General features: G+C 39.4%; 1 protein-coding gene across 1 annotated transcript in view; it reads left to right on the forward strand.

Annotated features, from left to right (window-relative positions):
• pdcl3 (phosducin-like 3) overlaps window positions 1-8125 on the forward strand; it is a 30177-nt gene extending 22052 nt beyond the window's left edge. Inside the window, exon 6 of the mRNA XM_048533297.2 lies at window positions 7702-8125. Within this exon, the coding sequence (XP_048389254.1) occupies window positions 7702-7844 (143 nt within the window). The 3' untranslated portion in view covers window positions 7845-8125. The remainder of the gene's footprint in view (window positions 1-7701) is intronic.
• The last annotated feature ends 6305 nt before the right edge of the window (window positions 8126-14430 follow it).

The following is a 14430-nucleotide window of genomic DNA, read 5'->3' on the forward strand; positions in this document are numbered from 1 at the left end:
TCCTGTTCTGTGTTATATTCTCAAGTCTTGTGCCTAATGACTTTGTTTGAATAGCAACATTTTTTAATTATACATTATTTTTCAAATGAAAATTCACATTAGATCCAGTTGAACTAGAGTTAAACATTTTTAAACTACAGCACCATGCGCTGTCGACTTGTGTCATATCTTAAGGGCAACTGGAAATGAGCAATAAACGTTGGCCTAGTCAGTAACACTCACGTCCCATTGATAAATTAAAAACACTGATGTTCCCCAAGGTAAAATATTCTCGATAGTTGTTATCTGCCAACACTGAATGGGAGCACAGCCTGAAATTATTTGTTGGCAGTGTAACAGGGAATTGAAACAATAGCATTCCCAGAGTAATCCTTTGTTCTCCCTCACACTTTCCAATCTCTTATGTTTCTGTTGACTATCCTGCAGATGCTGGGCTTCCAACAGTTTCTCCCGGAAATTTTCAGTAGTTTAGATTGCTGGTGCTAGAGTCCATTGTGGTAAGATTTGACTCTGTGCCAGCTCAGGCATTCATGCTCATCAGATCAAAACAATTTATTGATTCAAGCAATTTTAGGGGACAGGAGAAAAAGTAAAACAGGAAACATGTTTTTATGCAAACAGAAAGAGAGTATGAAATTCAGATTTTGATATTTCATGGACCTCTCCTATTGGGAACAAGGGATTAGTTTCCTTCACATGAAAATTGGGTCTGCATTGAGTACGGACACAGAGTCCTCAATTGCTCTTCATATGAAAACCCTTGATCCCTGGGATCATTCTTGTAAACCTTGTCTGGACCGTTCTCTACAGGGTTCAAAATTGCTCACAATATTCCAAATACAGTTGATCCAATCTGGAACACATTGCATGAAAGGGCAACTTAAGCAGATTTATTAGTAATTACGAAATGTTTGATAAGTATTTGCAGAGAAAAAAAAACACGCAGGGCTACAGGGAAGGGGAAGGAGGTGAGACCAGTTCGATTACTGTTGCAGAGGGCTGGCACAGATGCAATGGGTTGAGTGGCCTCTCTGTGTTGCCTGGTTTCCTACGGTTCCATGATACTCACACAGACCGCCCTGGTTCTCCTTGTCTCACCCCTGGGACCACCAGGAGCTGGTAACCCAACTGAAGTATTGCTGCCTCAGTGCCAGGAACCAGGGTTCAATTCCACCCTCGGGCGACTGTCTGTGTGGAATTTGTACATTCTCCCTGTGCCTGCATGGATTTCCTCCAAGTGCTGTGGTTTCCTCCCACAGCCTAAAGATCTGCAGGCTAGGTGGATCGGCCATGTTAAATTGCCCATGGTGTTCAGGGATGTGTAGCTTAGGTGGGTTGTAGGGGAATGGGTCTGGTTGGGATGCTGTGAGGGTCGTTGTGGACGTGTTGGGCTGAAGGGCCTGTTTTCACACTGTGGGGATTCTATGATTCTATAAACTACTAGGAAATTCACATGAAATGTGCTAAGCAGAGGACAGCCTTGCTCACCCAGATTTGATTTTTATGTGAGATTCTCAACATAGACCCACATTAGATTTCATCCATCGCTGCCATCCTCTGGCATATTTTCTTTTTTTTCATTTATAGGCTGCACTCCCTGATTCGTAAGGTGTTTCACCCTCCAGCTTTATTATTCAGTGTAAAATTGATCATTTTGCCTTGAACGTCTGAATCTTCATTGTTAATGTGAATTACAAAAAAAAAGTACTGTCTTTGATCCCAGGGATAATCAATCAGCACTTTCATTCAGCAGTTCCTACTCAAACTTTCTGATAACTCCCAGCTTTTTTTTAAATAAAAAATCATTTATGGTATGTTGCTTCACTGGCTGAGTCAGCACTAATTGCCCATCCCTCGTGAGAGCTGATGAGCTGCCACCTTGAACTGCTGCAATCCATTTAGTGGGCAGAGCCATCGTGCTATTGGGGAGGGAATTCAAGGATCTTGACTTGAAGGAATAATGTCGTATTTCCAAGTCAGGATGGCAAGTGGTTTGAAGGTGAACTTGCAGGTCATGATGGTTCCATGTACTTTTTGCCCTTGTCCCTGTAGATGGATTTGATCATGGATTTTGAAGATACTAGCTAGGAAATCTTGCTGAATATTGGCAATGCATCTTATAGATAGTACACATTGCTGCTATTGTGCATCTGAAGTGGAGAGAGTGGATGTTTGTGGGTATGGTGCCAATCAAGCAGGGTTATTTGTTCCAGGTGGTCATAGATCATAGAATCCCTACAGTGTGGAAACAGGCCCTTCAGCCCAACAAGTCCACACTGACCGTCAGAGCATCCCACCCAGACCCATCCCCCTAATCTACACATCCCTGGATGCAATGGGCAGTTTAGCATGGTAAATCCACCTAACTTGCACATCTTTGGACTGTGGGAGGAAACTGGAGCATCTGGAGGAAACCCACACAGACATAGGGAGAATGTGCAAACTATGATGTTGAGATTCTTAAGTTTTGTTAGAGTTGTGCTCGTCTGGGCAGTGGGGAGTATTCCATCAAGTTCCTGAGTTATGCATTCGACACGTTGGAAAGGATTTTGGGAGCCAGGGATTGAGTTACATGTTTCAGGATTTTTACCCTGTGATTATCCCTTTTTATGCACAGTATTTATATGGTTAATCCAGTTCAGTTTTTGGTCAAGATAACCCAAGGATGTTGAAAGTTGGGGATTTGTTGATAATACCATTAAATGTCAAGGGGTGATGGTTATTGAAGGTGTTCTTGTTTGACGCATTTGCAGCACAAATATTACTTGCGACTTCTGAGCCTAAGCTATTGTCTAGATCTTGCTATATTTGGTCTTGAACTGCTTCAGTATCCGAGGAATTGCAAAAGGTCCTGAACCTTGAGCAATCATTGGTGAACATCCTTGCGTCTGACCTCACGATGGAGGGAAGGTCATTGACGAAGCAACTGAAGATGATTGGGGGTTTAGCACACTACCCTGAGGACATCCTGCAGAGATGTCCTGGAAATGACATGCCTGAGCTCCAGCATCATGGCCATTTTTCTATCTGCCAGACACGTTTGCAGCTAATGAGGGCAGGAACTGAGTGGATCCAAACTCGGCGTCACTGAATAAGAATCGAAAGAACTGCGGATGCTGTAAATCAGGAACAAAAACAGAAGTTGCTGGAAAAGCTCAGCAAGCCTGGCAGCATCTGTGAAGAAAAAAATCAGAGTTAACATTTTGGGTCCTGTGACTCTGATTTTTTTTCTTCACAGATGCTGCCAGACTTGCTGAGCTTTTCTAGCAACTTCTGTTTTTGCTCCTGGGCATCACTGAGCATGTTGTTGGGCAAATGCTGCTTGATAGCACTTTTGATGACACCTTTCATCGCTTTAGTAATGATTGAGAGTCAACTGATAGGGTAGTTATTGGCTGGATCGGAGTGGTCCTGCTTTTTGTGTACAGGACGACCTGGGCAATTTTTCCACATTGTCGGCTATATGTCACTGTTCTAGCTGTGCCTGAATATCTTGACTAGGATCACAACTAGCTCTGGTGCACAGATTACTACTGCTGAAATGTTGTCAGGGTCTATAGTCTTTAGCCTATTCACTTTGATATCAAGAAGGCACTGAATATTGCAAAGACTGGCATCTGTAATGCTGCAGACCTCCAGGGAAATGCATGTGTTAGTGATAGCAAGGTGTAGATTATTGCATACGGCTACCACTATCAGGAGATTTATAACTTCTTCATTTACTAAGTCTGGACTTTGCAACTTTGAGTGAAATTGACATGTTTTCATCAGATGAGATTTATTCTTTTCTTTGTTTTCCTGTGAGATTGACTATGCAATTAGTGACTAAATTACACGCTGGGGAAATTCCACACTGCCACTAATGGAGCAGAGTTATTAGTATAGCTGCATTATGTTGTGAGGGATGTGCAGAGTGACATGATACAGTTCATAAATTAAGATTTGACCTGAAAGCAGATTAAACTATAATTTTGAACTGTTCCCTATTGCAAAACTCAACATTTATTGGTATGTCAGATACATTAGAGGTACTTCACAGCGCTGAACGTTAAAGTACAAAATACTAACCATAAACTGTTTTCCACCTGGTCGTGTGTTTTGGGAGCTTTTATTCAGCACTAAGTTGTGTTCCCAAGAACGAATCTTTGTGAATTGTGTTACAGGTACAGTACAGCACAGCACTGAGCTGTTGTAGATTTCTTTTTTACATTACCTCAGTGGACAGTTTGTACTCCTCAGACTGGTTTTCCCATACTTATGAGCCAGAGCTATTGTGGAAAATTAATCAATTGGATTTTTCTTTTAATTGAAGGAACAGGTTGCAGCAAACTCAAACACAGCTTTTTATTTGCTCTCATGGGTCATGCAGGCCAGTGGCTGTTGTGTTACTAAAACAAGAACATTATCAGAATAACTATACATGATTTATCTCCTCCTGAATTGTGGGTACAGCGGTACATGCAAACAGAGAGCGGGCCATTTGGCCCCTCAAACCTGCTCAGCCATTTAGTAAAATCATGGCTGATCTGTTTGCAATATCAGATCCACTTTTCTGCCACCCCGATGACCTTTCACCCCTTGCTTCCTCAAAAAAGTCTATTTACCTCTGCCTTAAAAATATTCATGATTCTACCTTTTCAGGGAGAGCGCTTCAAAGACACTCAATGCTCTGAAAGAAAATCATTTACCTCATCTCTGTTTTACACAGGCAACCTGTGTTTTTTAAATATTCTGTAGTTCTTGATTCTCCTATTAGAGGAGACATCTTTGCATGCAACTTGTCATCACCTTTCAGCAGCATCTTGAAGCAGCAGCATAAGAAGTACCCCAGCGGCTGGGCAAGTACTTATACCTCATCCACACCGCTAAAGCAATCAACTGACATTTATCTCATAGCATTTGTCAGATTTTGCTGTGCACAGTTTGACTACTGTTTGCCTATCTTCTCGTATTCACTGTGATTCAAAAGTATTTCCTTCATCATGAAAGCATTTTGTATTTTATGAAATGGTGTTATATAAATGTAAGTTTGTTTGTACTTTTTCAAAAAATGCCAAACTTATGCAATTAAATGTAGTGCCCTGGGGAGTACTGTCAAACAAAGACCTGGGGCTGCAGATGCATATTTCCTTAAGTGGCATCACAGGTAGACAGGGTGGTGAAGAAGGTGTGTTGACATAGTTGCATTCATTGGACAGAACATGAGCACAGGAGTTGAGATGCCATATTGATGCTGTACAAGACATTGATGAGGCCACTTTTAGAATACTACATACAATTCTAGTCGCACTTGTACTGGAAGGATTTTGTTAAACTTGAGAGTGCAGAAAAAATTTACGAGGATGTTGCTAGGTCTGGACCATTTGATTTTTAGGGAGAGGCTGAATAGGCTGGGGCTTTTTTCCTTGGAACGTCGGAGGTTGGAACGAGACGGGGGAGACACACCTCGTAGAGGTTTATAAAGTCATGAGGGGCATGCACAGGGTGAGTAGCCAAGGTCTTTTCCCAGGGTGGAGGAGCCTTAAAGTAGAGGGCACAGGTTTAAGGTGAGCGGGAAAAGATTTAAAAGGGACCCAAGGGGTAACTTTTTCATGCAGAGGATGGTGCATGTATGGAATGATCTGTCAAATGAGGAGGTGAAGGCTGGTACAATTCCATCATTTTAAAAGATATCCTAATGTGTATATGAATAGGAAAGGTTTAGAGAGATATGAGCCAAATGCTGGAAAATGGGATTTCAGTCATAGTGGTCAGCATTGATAAGTTGAACCAAAGGGCCGTTTATGAGCTGTGTACAACTCTGACTCTAGACTATCCAACATCTAATAAGCATGACTACATTCTGAATGTGTGTTTCTGGCTCCTTCCCTTTCTGATGCTAGTGTTGTGCCTCACTGGGGTATTGTGCTAAAAATTTGAGCCTTGCTATTCCCAGAAACATCAAAAAAATTAATAAAAAGTACACCAAGGTCCCCAGTTTACTGATTTTTCTTTTCAGGCCCAGATTGATAGTAAGCTTGGATCAGGTTTTTGCATTTCAGCATTTTTTTTTTGTTGCAAGTTATTAAACTCTGGCTATGAGTGAACAGCTCCAAATCATCGGTATATAACACCACTAATTAAAAACTGTAATCCCCTTACAAAGTGCGCGCACACACACACACAGAAACTGACTGAAATGGACATGGGGGGAAAAACTGTAAAGATAGTCTTTATTCCCAAGTTCTGGAGTTGAACTGATCTTAATGACTTTTCCACTGGCCAGCATGTTGCTTTAGTCATCTTTCTCTCCGGAACCTTTCACCTAGTTGGTAAGAGACATAGGGTGGCTACTTCACTCATTAAAAAAGTCTCTGACTTATCAGTTAAAAGTCACAGGTTTCAACATCTGTTGTATGAAACATAAACAGATTTTCTTCAGGTCTCTCTCTAACTCACTATCTGCAGCTCAGACTTCAATTACTGCTTATTTAAACATGTCTGTGCTGCTTGTTGGGTCACGTGCTTTTTTCGAAATTACAGGTTTTTAACTATTGATGAAAGTTCACTAATTTACATGTGCACATTTTTAATATGCATTATTTATTGCACTGTAATGTGTACTATTTATGACAATTTACATAACTCTGTTCACAGTACATGCAGGGTGAACTATATTGTGGGAGAAAGATTAAAAATAAAATGATTCATCATGAACTGATGCTGGGAGAGAGATAATTGGCTGCACTAGGCGGGAGTGAACCACAGGCAGGGTACTAAGCAGTAGTCAAGAAAGTATTTAGATTGGGAGGCAGTATAATAGTCACAGCTAAGAATTTACGTTCCAGGTAAGTACTTAAATTGTACCCCAATCTCTCAGTATGGGATACATCTCTCAAATGAATGTCTCCTTTTTCCCAAAGGTTTGTAATGCTCTTCATAGAATCCCTACAATGTGGAAACAGGCCCTTCAGCCCAACATGTCCACACCGACCCAAACAGCATCCCACCCAAACCCATTCACCTAATCTACACATCCCTGATACAGGCAGTTTAGCATGGCCAATTCACCAAACCTTCACATCTTTTGGACTGTAGGAGGAAACCGGAGCACCCAGAGAAAACCTATGCAGACACTGGGAGGATGTACAAACGCCACACAGACTGAGGGTGGAATCGAGCCCAGGTCCCTGGTGCTGTGAGGCATCACTGCTAACCACTGAGCCACCGTGCCGCTATTGATGGTTAAAATCAGCTATTTTCTTTAAGAACTATCCGTGACCATAATGTCAGTACATTTTAGGTGATGATTCAAATCAATGTCAAAGTGGTTTCAGCAATTTAGACAATTAACTGCTGCTAATACATTCTTCATTTATAAGTAAGCAATTAGCTATTTGATTAAAATAAGCATCAGATCACACCGTTTTTTCTTAACGGATTTAGTGTCGTGACCTTTTGAAGACAGTGGGTATTCCGATCCACTGAGACTTATAATCGTAATGTTTTCAGTACAATCCTAATCTAAATGATTGGAATGTACTTTTGTATACTGCAATTTAGTCTTTATGCCCGTTAGTTAATACAACTAAATGACAATAAGTTCCATTTGGAGGAATGGAGGGAAGAGGATTTTTAAAAATCTTTTTGAATTAAATAATATTGTAAGTTCCTTTTATTGTCTTTCTGTCTTCTTGTCTCCTTGCTTTATTTTCACTGAAGAACTGGAATGGAAACTGTCAGATTCTGGTGCAATCAAAACTGAACTAGAGGAAAACCCAAGAAGAAAAATTGAAGATAAATTGATGTCATCTATCAGAACAAGTGCTGCATTGAACAGCAGCAGTGATTCAGAAGACGATTAGTTATTTAAATACAATGGGGTAAAATTTCCATTCTGAGTGCATTTGATGATTCCAATGCAGATTACATCCATGTTGAAAAGACTGTCTTTGAGTTTCCAGTCACTCTGTTTCCATATCACCGAACACAAAATCTGTTATGAATTAGGCAACATTTTTAAACACATTTAATGTAATTCAAAATTAAATTTCTCAAAATATTTGTGGTAAATCTGTAAAGCTTCATTATTGCGTCTGAAAATAGATTTGTTGTTCAAAAAATAAACATTTCAAATCAGCCTCAATCCGACCTGTGTTTGTGAACATAGAACTCTGCAGCATTGGAACAGGCCCTTCGGCTGTGACCTGACTTTTCTTTTTATAATAAAGTCAGTCTTTTTTTTTCCAACAAAATCAAAACATACTAATAAATGCCCTGTGCTTAAAAATTCTTCCTTAAGTTTTGGACTTTCAAGTTGACAGACAAATGCCATTATCATAAACTCTCGATAATTAACTTATTCTGAGTCATGGTCAGTGTGATGGACTAGCTGCTTCCAGTGTGATATTTTTAAATTTCAAGCAAAATATCAGAACTTAAAATTCTGACAGTTATGCAAATGTTGAGGAATTGCATGTGGATGGGCATTTGCGTGGAAGCCAGAGAGTGGTTGTGGGTACTATCAGATTTTAAAAATTGTAAGTATTCAAATTCTTACATTTGTAGTCACTCAATATTTATGTTTTTGTTTTCATATTCAGTCTTCAAAAGAGCTCCAATTTTGTTTTAAAACTACAGCTGTATACTGCACAGAAATTCCATTTAATTTGTGAAAGTAGTAATGTCTATAATTGATGTTAAATTAAGTGATTCTGGAACAAAATCTTGAAAAACAAAACTTGGCTTTCTTGAATAAACTTCTTCTGCACAGTTGATATCTCAATATGGCAAGACTCTACAATATTATGATAAACATCTAACATAATGCACTATGATCCAATATTCCATTTTTCCCATCTTCAAAACCAAAATCCTAGAACATTCAAAAAGCACATCAGCACAAATGGTGTTTTCAATATATTTGTTTAAGCCACGTGTACAGACTTCAAATTTAATGCCTGACATGCACCGATTTATCTAATTTCATTCTAGGCTACCATCGTGGCATTGCATCTTTTGGGTAAACAAGAGGATGATGAACTAGAGCAATCACTGCTGATTGTAATTAATTAATCCCTGCAGAAGGCCTATTTTTATGGAAAATAGACAATTATAATGTTGCTACATAGCCTGCCTTCCCCTGCCCCATTTCACCAATGGGTAGGAATCATTGCCAGTGGTTGTTGTTGAGGTTCATACTTTGATATTACATATTTGGCGAGGTACTGGAGAGTTCCTGTGGAACTTTACTCAACATGAAACCAGCACCTATAGGAAAGGTAGCATAGAAATACTGGAAATGTAACTGGAAAAACTATTACACCAGAACAAGATTAGTTTAGAATGATCCGACCATGGTCATAGACTAAAAAAGTCAGTTAATTGTAATGTATATGTGAACCTACAACCACCTGGAGTGCTGCCAGCATCTGTTGGGTCCAATCCATATGGATTGTGCAGGAAGTTGGTGATGTGAGGAGAGGAAAGTTCTTGCTCATGTTTGACTAAATGACCGAGCTTTGTCAGTCTTGTTCTTGTATCTTAGAGAGAAAAATTGCTCTCCAAGGCAGGAATTTGTGCCTTTTTGTACAGCTGTAACATGGCTTTGGATAGATTGCCCAGGAAGCGTCTGATCAATTACTAAACCAATTTACAGACTTCTTCACAGATTTCTTCTCCATAAAATTAAGCGTATTTCATTCACTCCCTATTAAATGTACACTATTAATACCTATTGCTAATTAGTTGAATAGGTAACTCATTGAAAAATCTTTGGCTTAGATGCTGAGAAATTTTACATGAAGTGTAAGTACAAGAAATTTGACTCACCCAGGAATGGGAAGGTACTTATACTTAACAAAAAAATCAGAACTTAATGTGCACAATTATTTGTATCTCCTTTACCAACAATAGCAAATAAAAGTCCTCAACTTTTCTGAACAGGGTATGTATGCTGATATGAAACCCGCAGTAAGATTGGCTCAAGTCTTTAACTATAACGCTTGATGACTAGGGAAATTTCCAACTTGCTCACTGAACACTTTTTAACAAAGATTTTCAGTTTGCAAACATCATTGAAACAAATTCGAACACTGCTGGAATAGAATTACACAGATTTTGAAAATAGCTACTTTACTACACAATATATGTTTTTAACACAGTTCCTATTTGCCGTATCTTCTTTTTTCTCTCAGTCTCATTTTCCTGCCTTGTTCTACCTTTGCTTTTTCCCATTTATGTTGAAAATAGCTCACTTTAAATTTGTAGATTTAGTTACTTTTTAAAAAGCCTATTTGTAAAAACAAAAGTCATCCTTGGTATGGCTCCTTCTGGCGATGACACCCACATAATATAAAATGGACCTTGTATTGAAATTTAACTTGGATCCCAGTCATTAGGGTTTCATGCCTGAATTTTTATTTTGTTGAAAACAAGTCAATTTTTAATATCGTTTTCAAATGCGATCCAAAAGAATGACTAATTAATGGTTTAATTTGGCTGTGCGTGGAGTTAATGCTATTGTGTAAACATTTGTTTTCCATTAAGGAACGATAGCACTGACATGTATCATAATAATACCAGGAAGTACAGTCTCTAATGAAAATGTTATATTCCACACATCCAAATGAAATCAACATATAAAAACCTAAGCGTGCTTCATGTAGCTATCTGATTCAGAGTCCAGGCACCAATTACATAAAGGCAGCTTATTGTGAGTAAGAACTCCATTTTGTCTTACCAGGGCTATTGCATTGCTGTGCACTATCAAAATGTTCCTCTAAATTATGTATATTCATTTGTTGTTTTCTGTACATGTTCCTGAAAAATCATGTAAGCAAGATATTGCTCATGTTTCGTAAAGAAAATCTCATAATTATATCATTTCGGGTGTAACCCTCACTGGTTTTGCATTTTCATTTCAAAATTAAAACAAAATTATGCATTACCAAAATGAAACAAGATATAAGCATTGAATTTCTTTTCTTGGCTGAGTCTTTGTAGATTATTGCGCAGCAGAAAATGACTCATCCTGAGGTACTGTTGATTAATTTTAGAGGCAGCAATTTAGAGTGACTTTGATAGATACCTGGGAGCAAGCTGCCAGTTTTTAAAAATGCAAAATGAATGACTTTTGTCTGTTGATCATTAAAATAGTTCATTCCAGTCAATTTCCCGTAGGAGTTTGGTCACAATGTAATTGTCGAGTCAGTTACCTCCTGGAGGAACCAATCTATCCAGTTCAGAAAAAGTTTCTTTGAAGTTTGTTATTAGTAAGTTTTTCTGGACTTTGAAGTTTTAAATATATTAATTTGGTTATGTCTCAATCATTTACGGAGAGTGTACTTTTCAATTTTACAAGAATAATTAATTTGGAGTCTCGAGAGAGGGAGAGAGTTCAGATTATCTGATGAGTTATGTCACCCAGTGGAACAATAAATACTAAAGAACCATAGACTGGATTTTCAATCGGGTTGGGAACTGGAAAAGTGTGTGAGTCCAACACCTGACCTGAAGCATAGTCACTAGGATTTTCAAAGCTGCAACTAGGACTGTGCTAACTGTCCAGACTGGGACTGCAGGCAGGCTCCCCAACAATGGATGACCTCCCATGACCCTCTAGTGCTGAGATTGGCAGACCTACCAGCCAAGCTGGGAGTTGTTGACCTGAAGATGAAAACTGCAAGTGACAAAGGCAGCGAAGTAAATGACCCTGGCAAGGACAGCCAGTGACTACCACTTGTCCAGCTCCTCCTCCCCGCCACAGTTTATAAACAGCACTGTGTTTCCAGTCCCGTTTGCGTTGCTATTTAACACTGTCAATTGATCTCATTTTCAGTCCTTTTAAGGAAACAATAGTTGAATCTATTGCTGCCAAAAGTGCTGCTGACCAGCAGTGACAATTTCAAAATTATTGGAAAGAGATGTGAGGGCTAAAAGTATTCAATGTATTTACTAGGACATGTGACTAGGGCCTCCTCCAGAGTCACAATCAAGCCACCCACAAACTAGAGGAGCTATACCTCACACTCTGCCTGGGAACCCACAACCCAATCCTAAACATGGAATTCACCAGTTTTAAGACCTCTCCAACCCAACCTTTTGTCCAACCATCCCTCTCATCCCTGCCTCCTTGACCTGACACAACCTGTCCATCTTCTGTCCTGAAACGTCAGCTTTCCTGCTGCTTGGCCTGCTGTGTTCATCCAGCTCTACAGCTTGTTACCTCTCTTTCCCTCCCACCTATCCTCCCCACCCATCCCACTAACCAATCCTCACCAGTCCCTACCTGTACTCACATACCACCATCCCACCTACACTCCCCAGTCCCCCTTTCCTTTCTCTATTTATTTCCCAGCTTTCTAGCCCCTCCTCATTTTTGAAAAAGGGTCCCTACCCGAAACATCAACTTGCCCACGCCTCTAATGCTGCCTGGCCTGCTGTTTTCCTCCAGCTCCACACTGTTGTCTCATTCACTACTTCTGTTTCCTGTCACTTAATCAATTGCAAGTCCATGAAGCCACTGTTTTATAATAGGTCTGTGCTGACTTCCCTTAATTTAATTCATCTTTTTCCAAGGAGCTATGAATTTTGTCCTAATTTATCACATCTATAAAGCTGTACTAGCACAGAGGCCATACTGTAGTTGTTGGGGTTTCTTTTAGATACAGCCCTGTATCTAAGGAAGATTGGAAAATGATAGCCAGTGGATTGCAATTTCCATCTTCACTTCCTCCAGTATTCATGAATGTGATATGGTACTGTTGACTTTTCAATATCAGTTCAATTTCAGCCAATATTTCTAATAACTCTTTGTCACTTTTAGTCCATTCAGTGGCTCAACTGCCTCTGCTTTCACTATGATTTTGCCAGTATCATCATCCTTTATTGTAGCTGAACTGTCTCCTCTTCACATATAACCCAGTGGACATTTACAGTTTTACCCGCCAATATTCATCATTTTCATTCTTACAGAAATTAATCTTACCCAATTGTTTATACACTGCATAGTTCTTTACCTTTTCCCTACAAACAGCCTAACTTCCATGAGAGTGTGAATGCTGTCTTCTAAAGTTCCCCTTAATACACTACTTCCAAAATTATTGTCCAAAGTAAAAGACCATTTTAATGCTCGAAAATGAGGTGACTACAGACGCTAGCACAAACCAGTTTCTCTAATGCTGCTGATCTGCTGTGTTCCTCCAGCTCCATGTTGTATCAATTCTGACTTCCAGCATCTGCAATTCTTGCTATCTCCTGAAACACAGTAAAGTTTGAAGTAGCCACTTGCCTTCCTGGCTCAGCTGCATGATTTTTGTTTGCACTCAGTGATTAAATTTCATTTACCTGCCTCTGCCTTCACCAATCAATGCACAAACATCTTGGTCCTGCACAACAATTGCAGTTCTAAGTGCTTCTGAATATTAAGGGTGTTTTGGGCTCATCATTTACCTCTTTGCAGTTCGGTGTTAGCAGGCAATGAGTTGGTGTGGTCGGAACAGAGTATCCTCTCCACAGTCACCATTGATTAGTCAAAGGTGGAAGAGCATGCAACCACAAAATCTATATCTGCAATTCCATTGGGAATCATGACCACATCTTGGGAACCCATTGGCTTGATGCCTCCTGTCCCACCTCACTCCCTATAGCAACATCTGGCAGGGAGCTTCTTCCTCATTGGAGTGAAACATACTGATGTAGAAAATGTTCCTGATTACACATTAGAAGTTTCCTCCTCTCTATCCTTTCTACTTTTGCTCTCTCAGCTATAGTAAGATAATTAAATCCCACCATTATAACAATACAGGACTTCTCTATTTCCTTTCCAATTTTATTTCCCTGTCTTTCTCAATACTTGGAGGCCTATAGAATACACTTCAACCGTATAATAGTACATCTATTGTTCAATATCTCTGACCCAATATGTTTTGTCCTTGCTGTCTCTAGGTTATCCTCTCTCCAGCACTATGATGTTATCCTTAAACAATATTGCTATTCCTCTTTCTATCTTTCCTTCCCTATCATCCAGGAAACCAGTAATTAGTACTTAGTATTCTGTATGCTTTTCAGCCAGGTCTCCTGTATCTCCACAGCCTTATACTTCCATGTGGATTCCTCAGCATGCAGCTCTCTAACCTTACATACCACACTCCGAATGTTCACATAAATGCGCTGTAAGCCTAATTCCGAACTTAATTGCATTCCCTCACACTGACTCAATCTAATACTTTACAATTTTCTTACTGCTGTGTTGTTTGACTCTCCCAATTCTTTGTACATCTTGTTTTTCCTCTTAAGTCTTGTTAATGCTATAATATTTCTAGCATAACACAAAATATCAGGCTGCAATGCATAGCATGCCTTATATAGCGAGTAAATTGCCTAAATTCTTGCAATAAAACTGGTTAAATTCAAATTATTAGCATCATTTGTCGATGTTATGAAATTTGG

This window comes from Stegostoma tigrinum, chromosome 6 (genome assembly GCF_030684315.1).
Source record: "Stegostoma tigrinum isolate sSteTig4 chromosome 6, sSteTig4.hap1, whole genome shotgun sequence".
Classification (NCBI taxonomy): domain Eukaryota; kingdom Metazoa; phylum Chordata; class Chondrichthyes; order Orectolobiformes; family Stegostomatidae; genus Stegostoma; species Stegostoma tigrinum.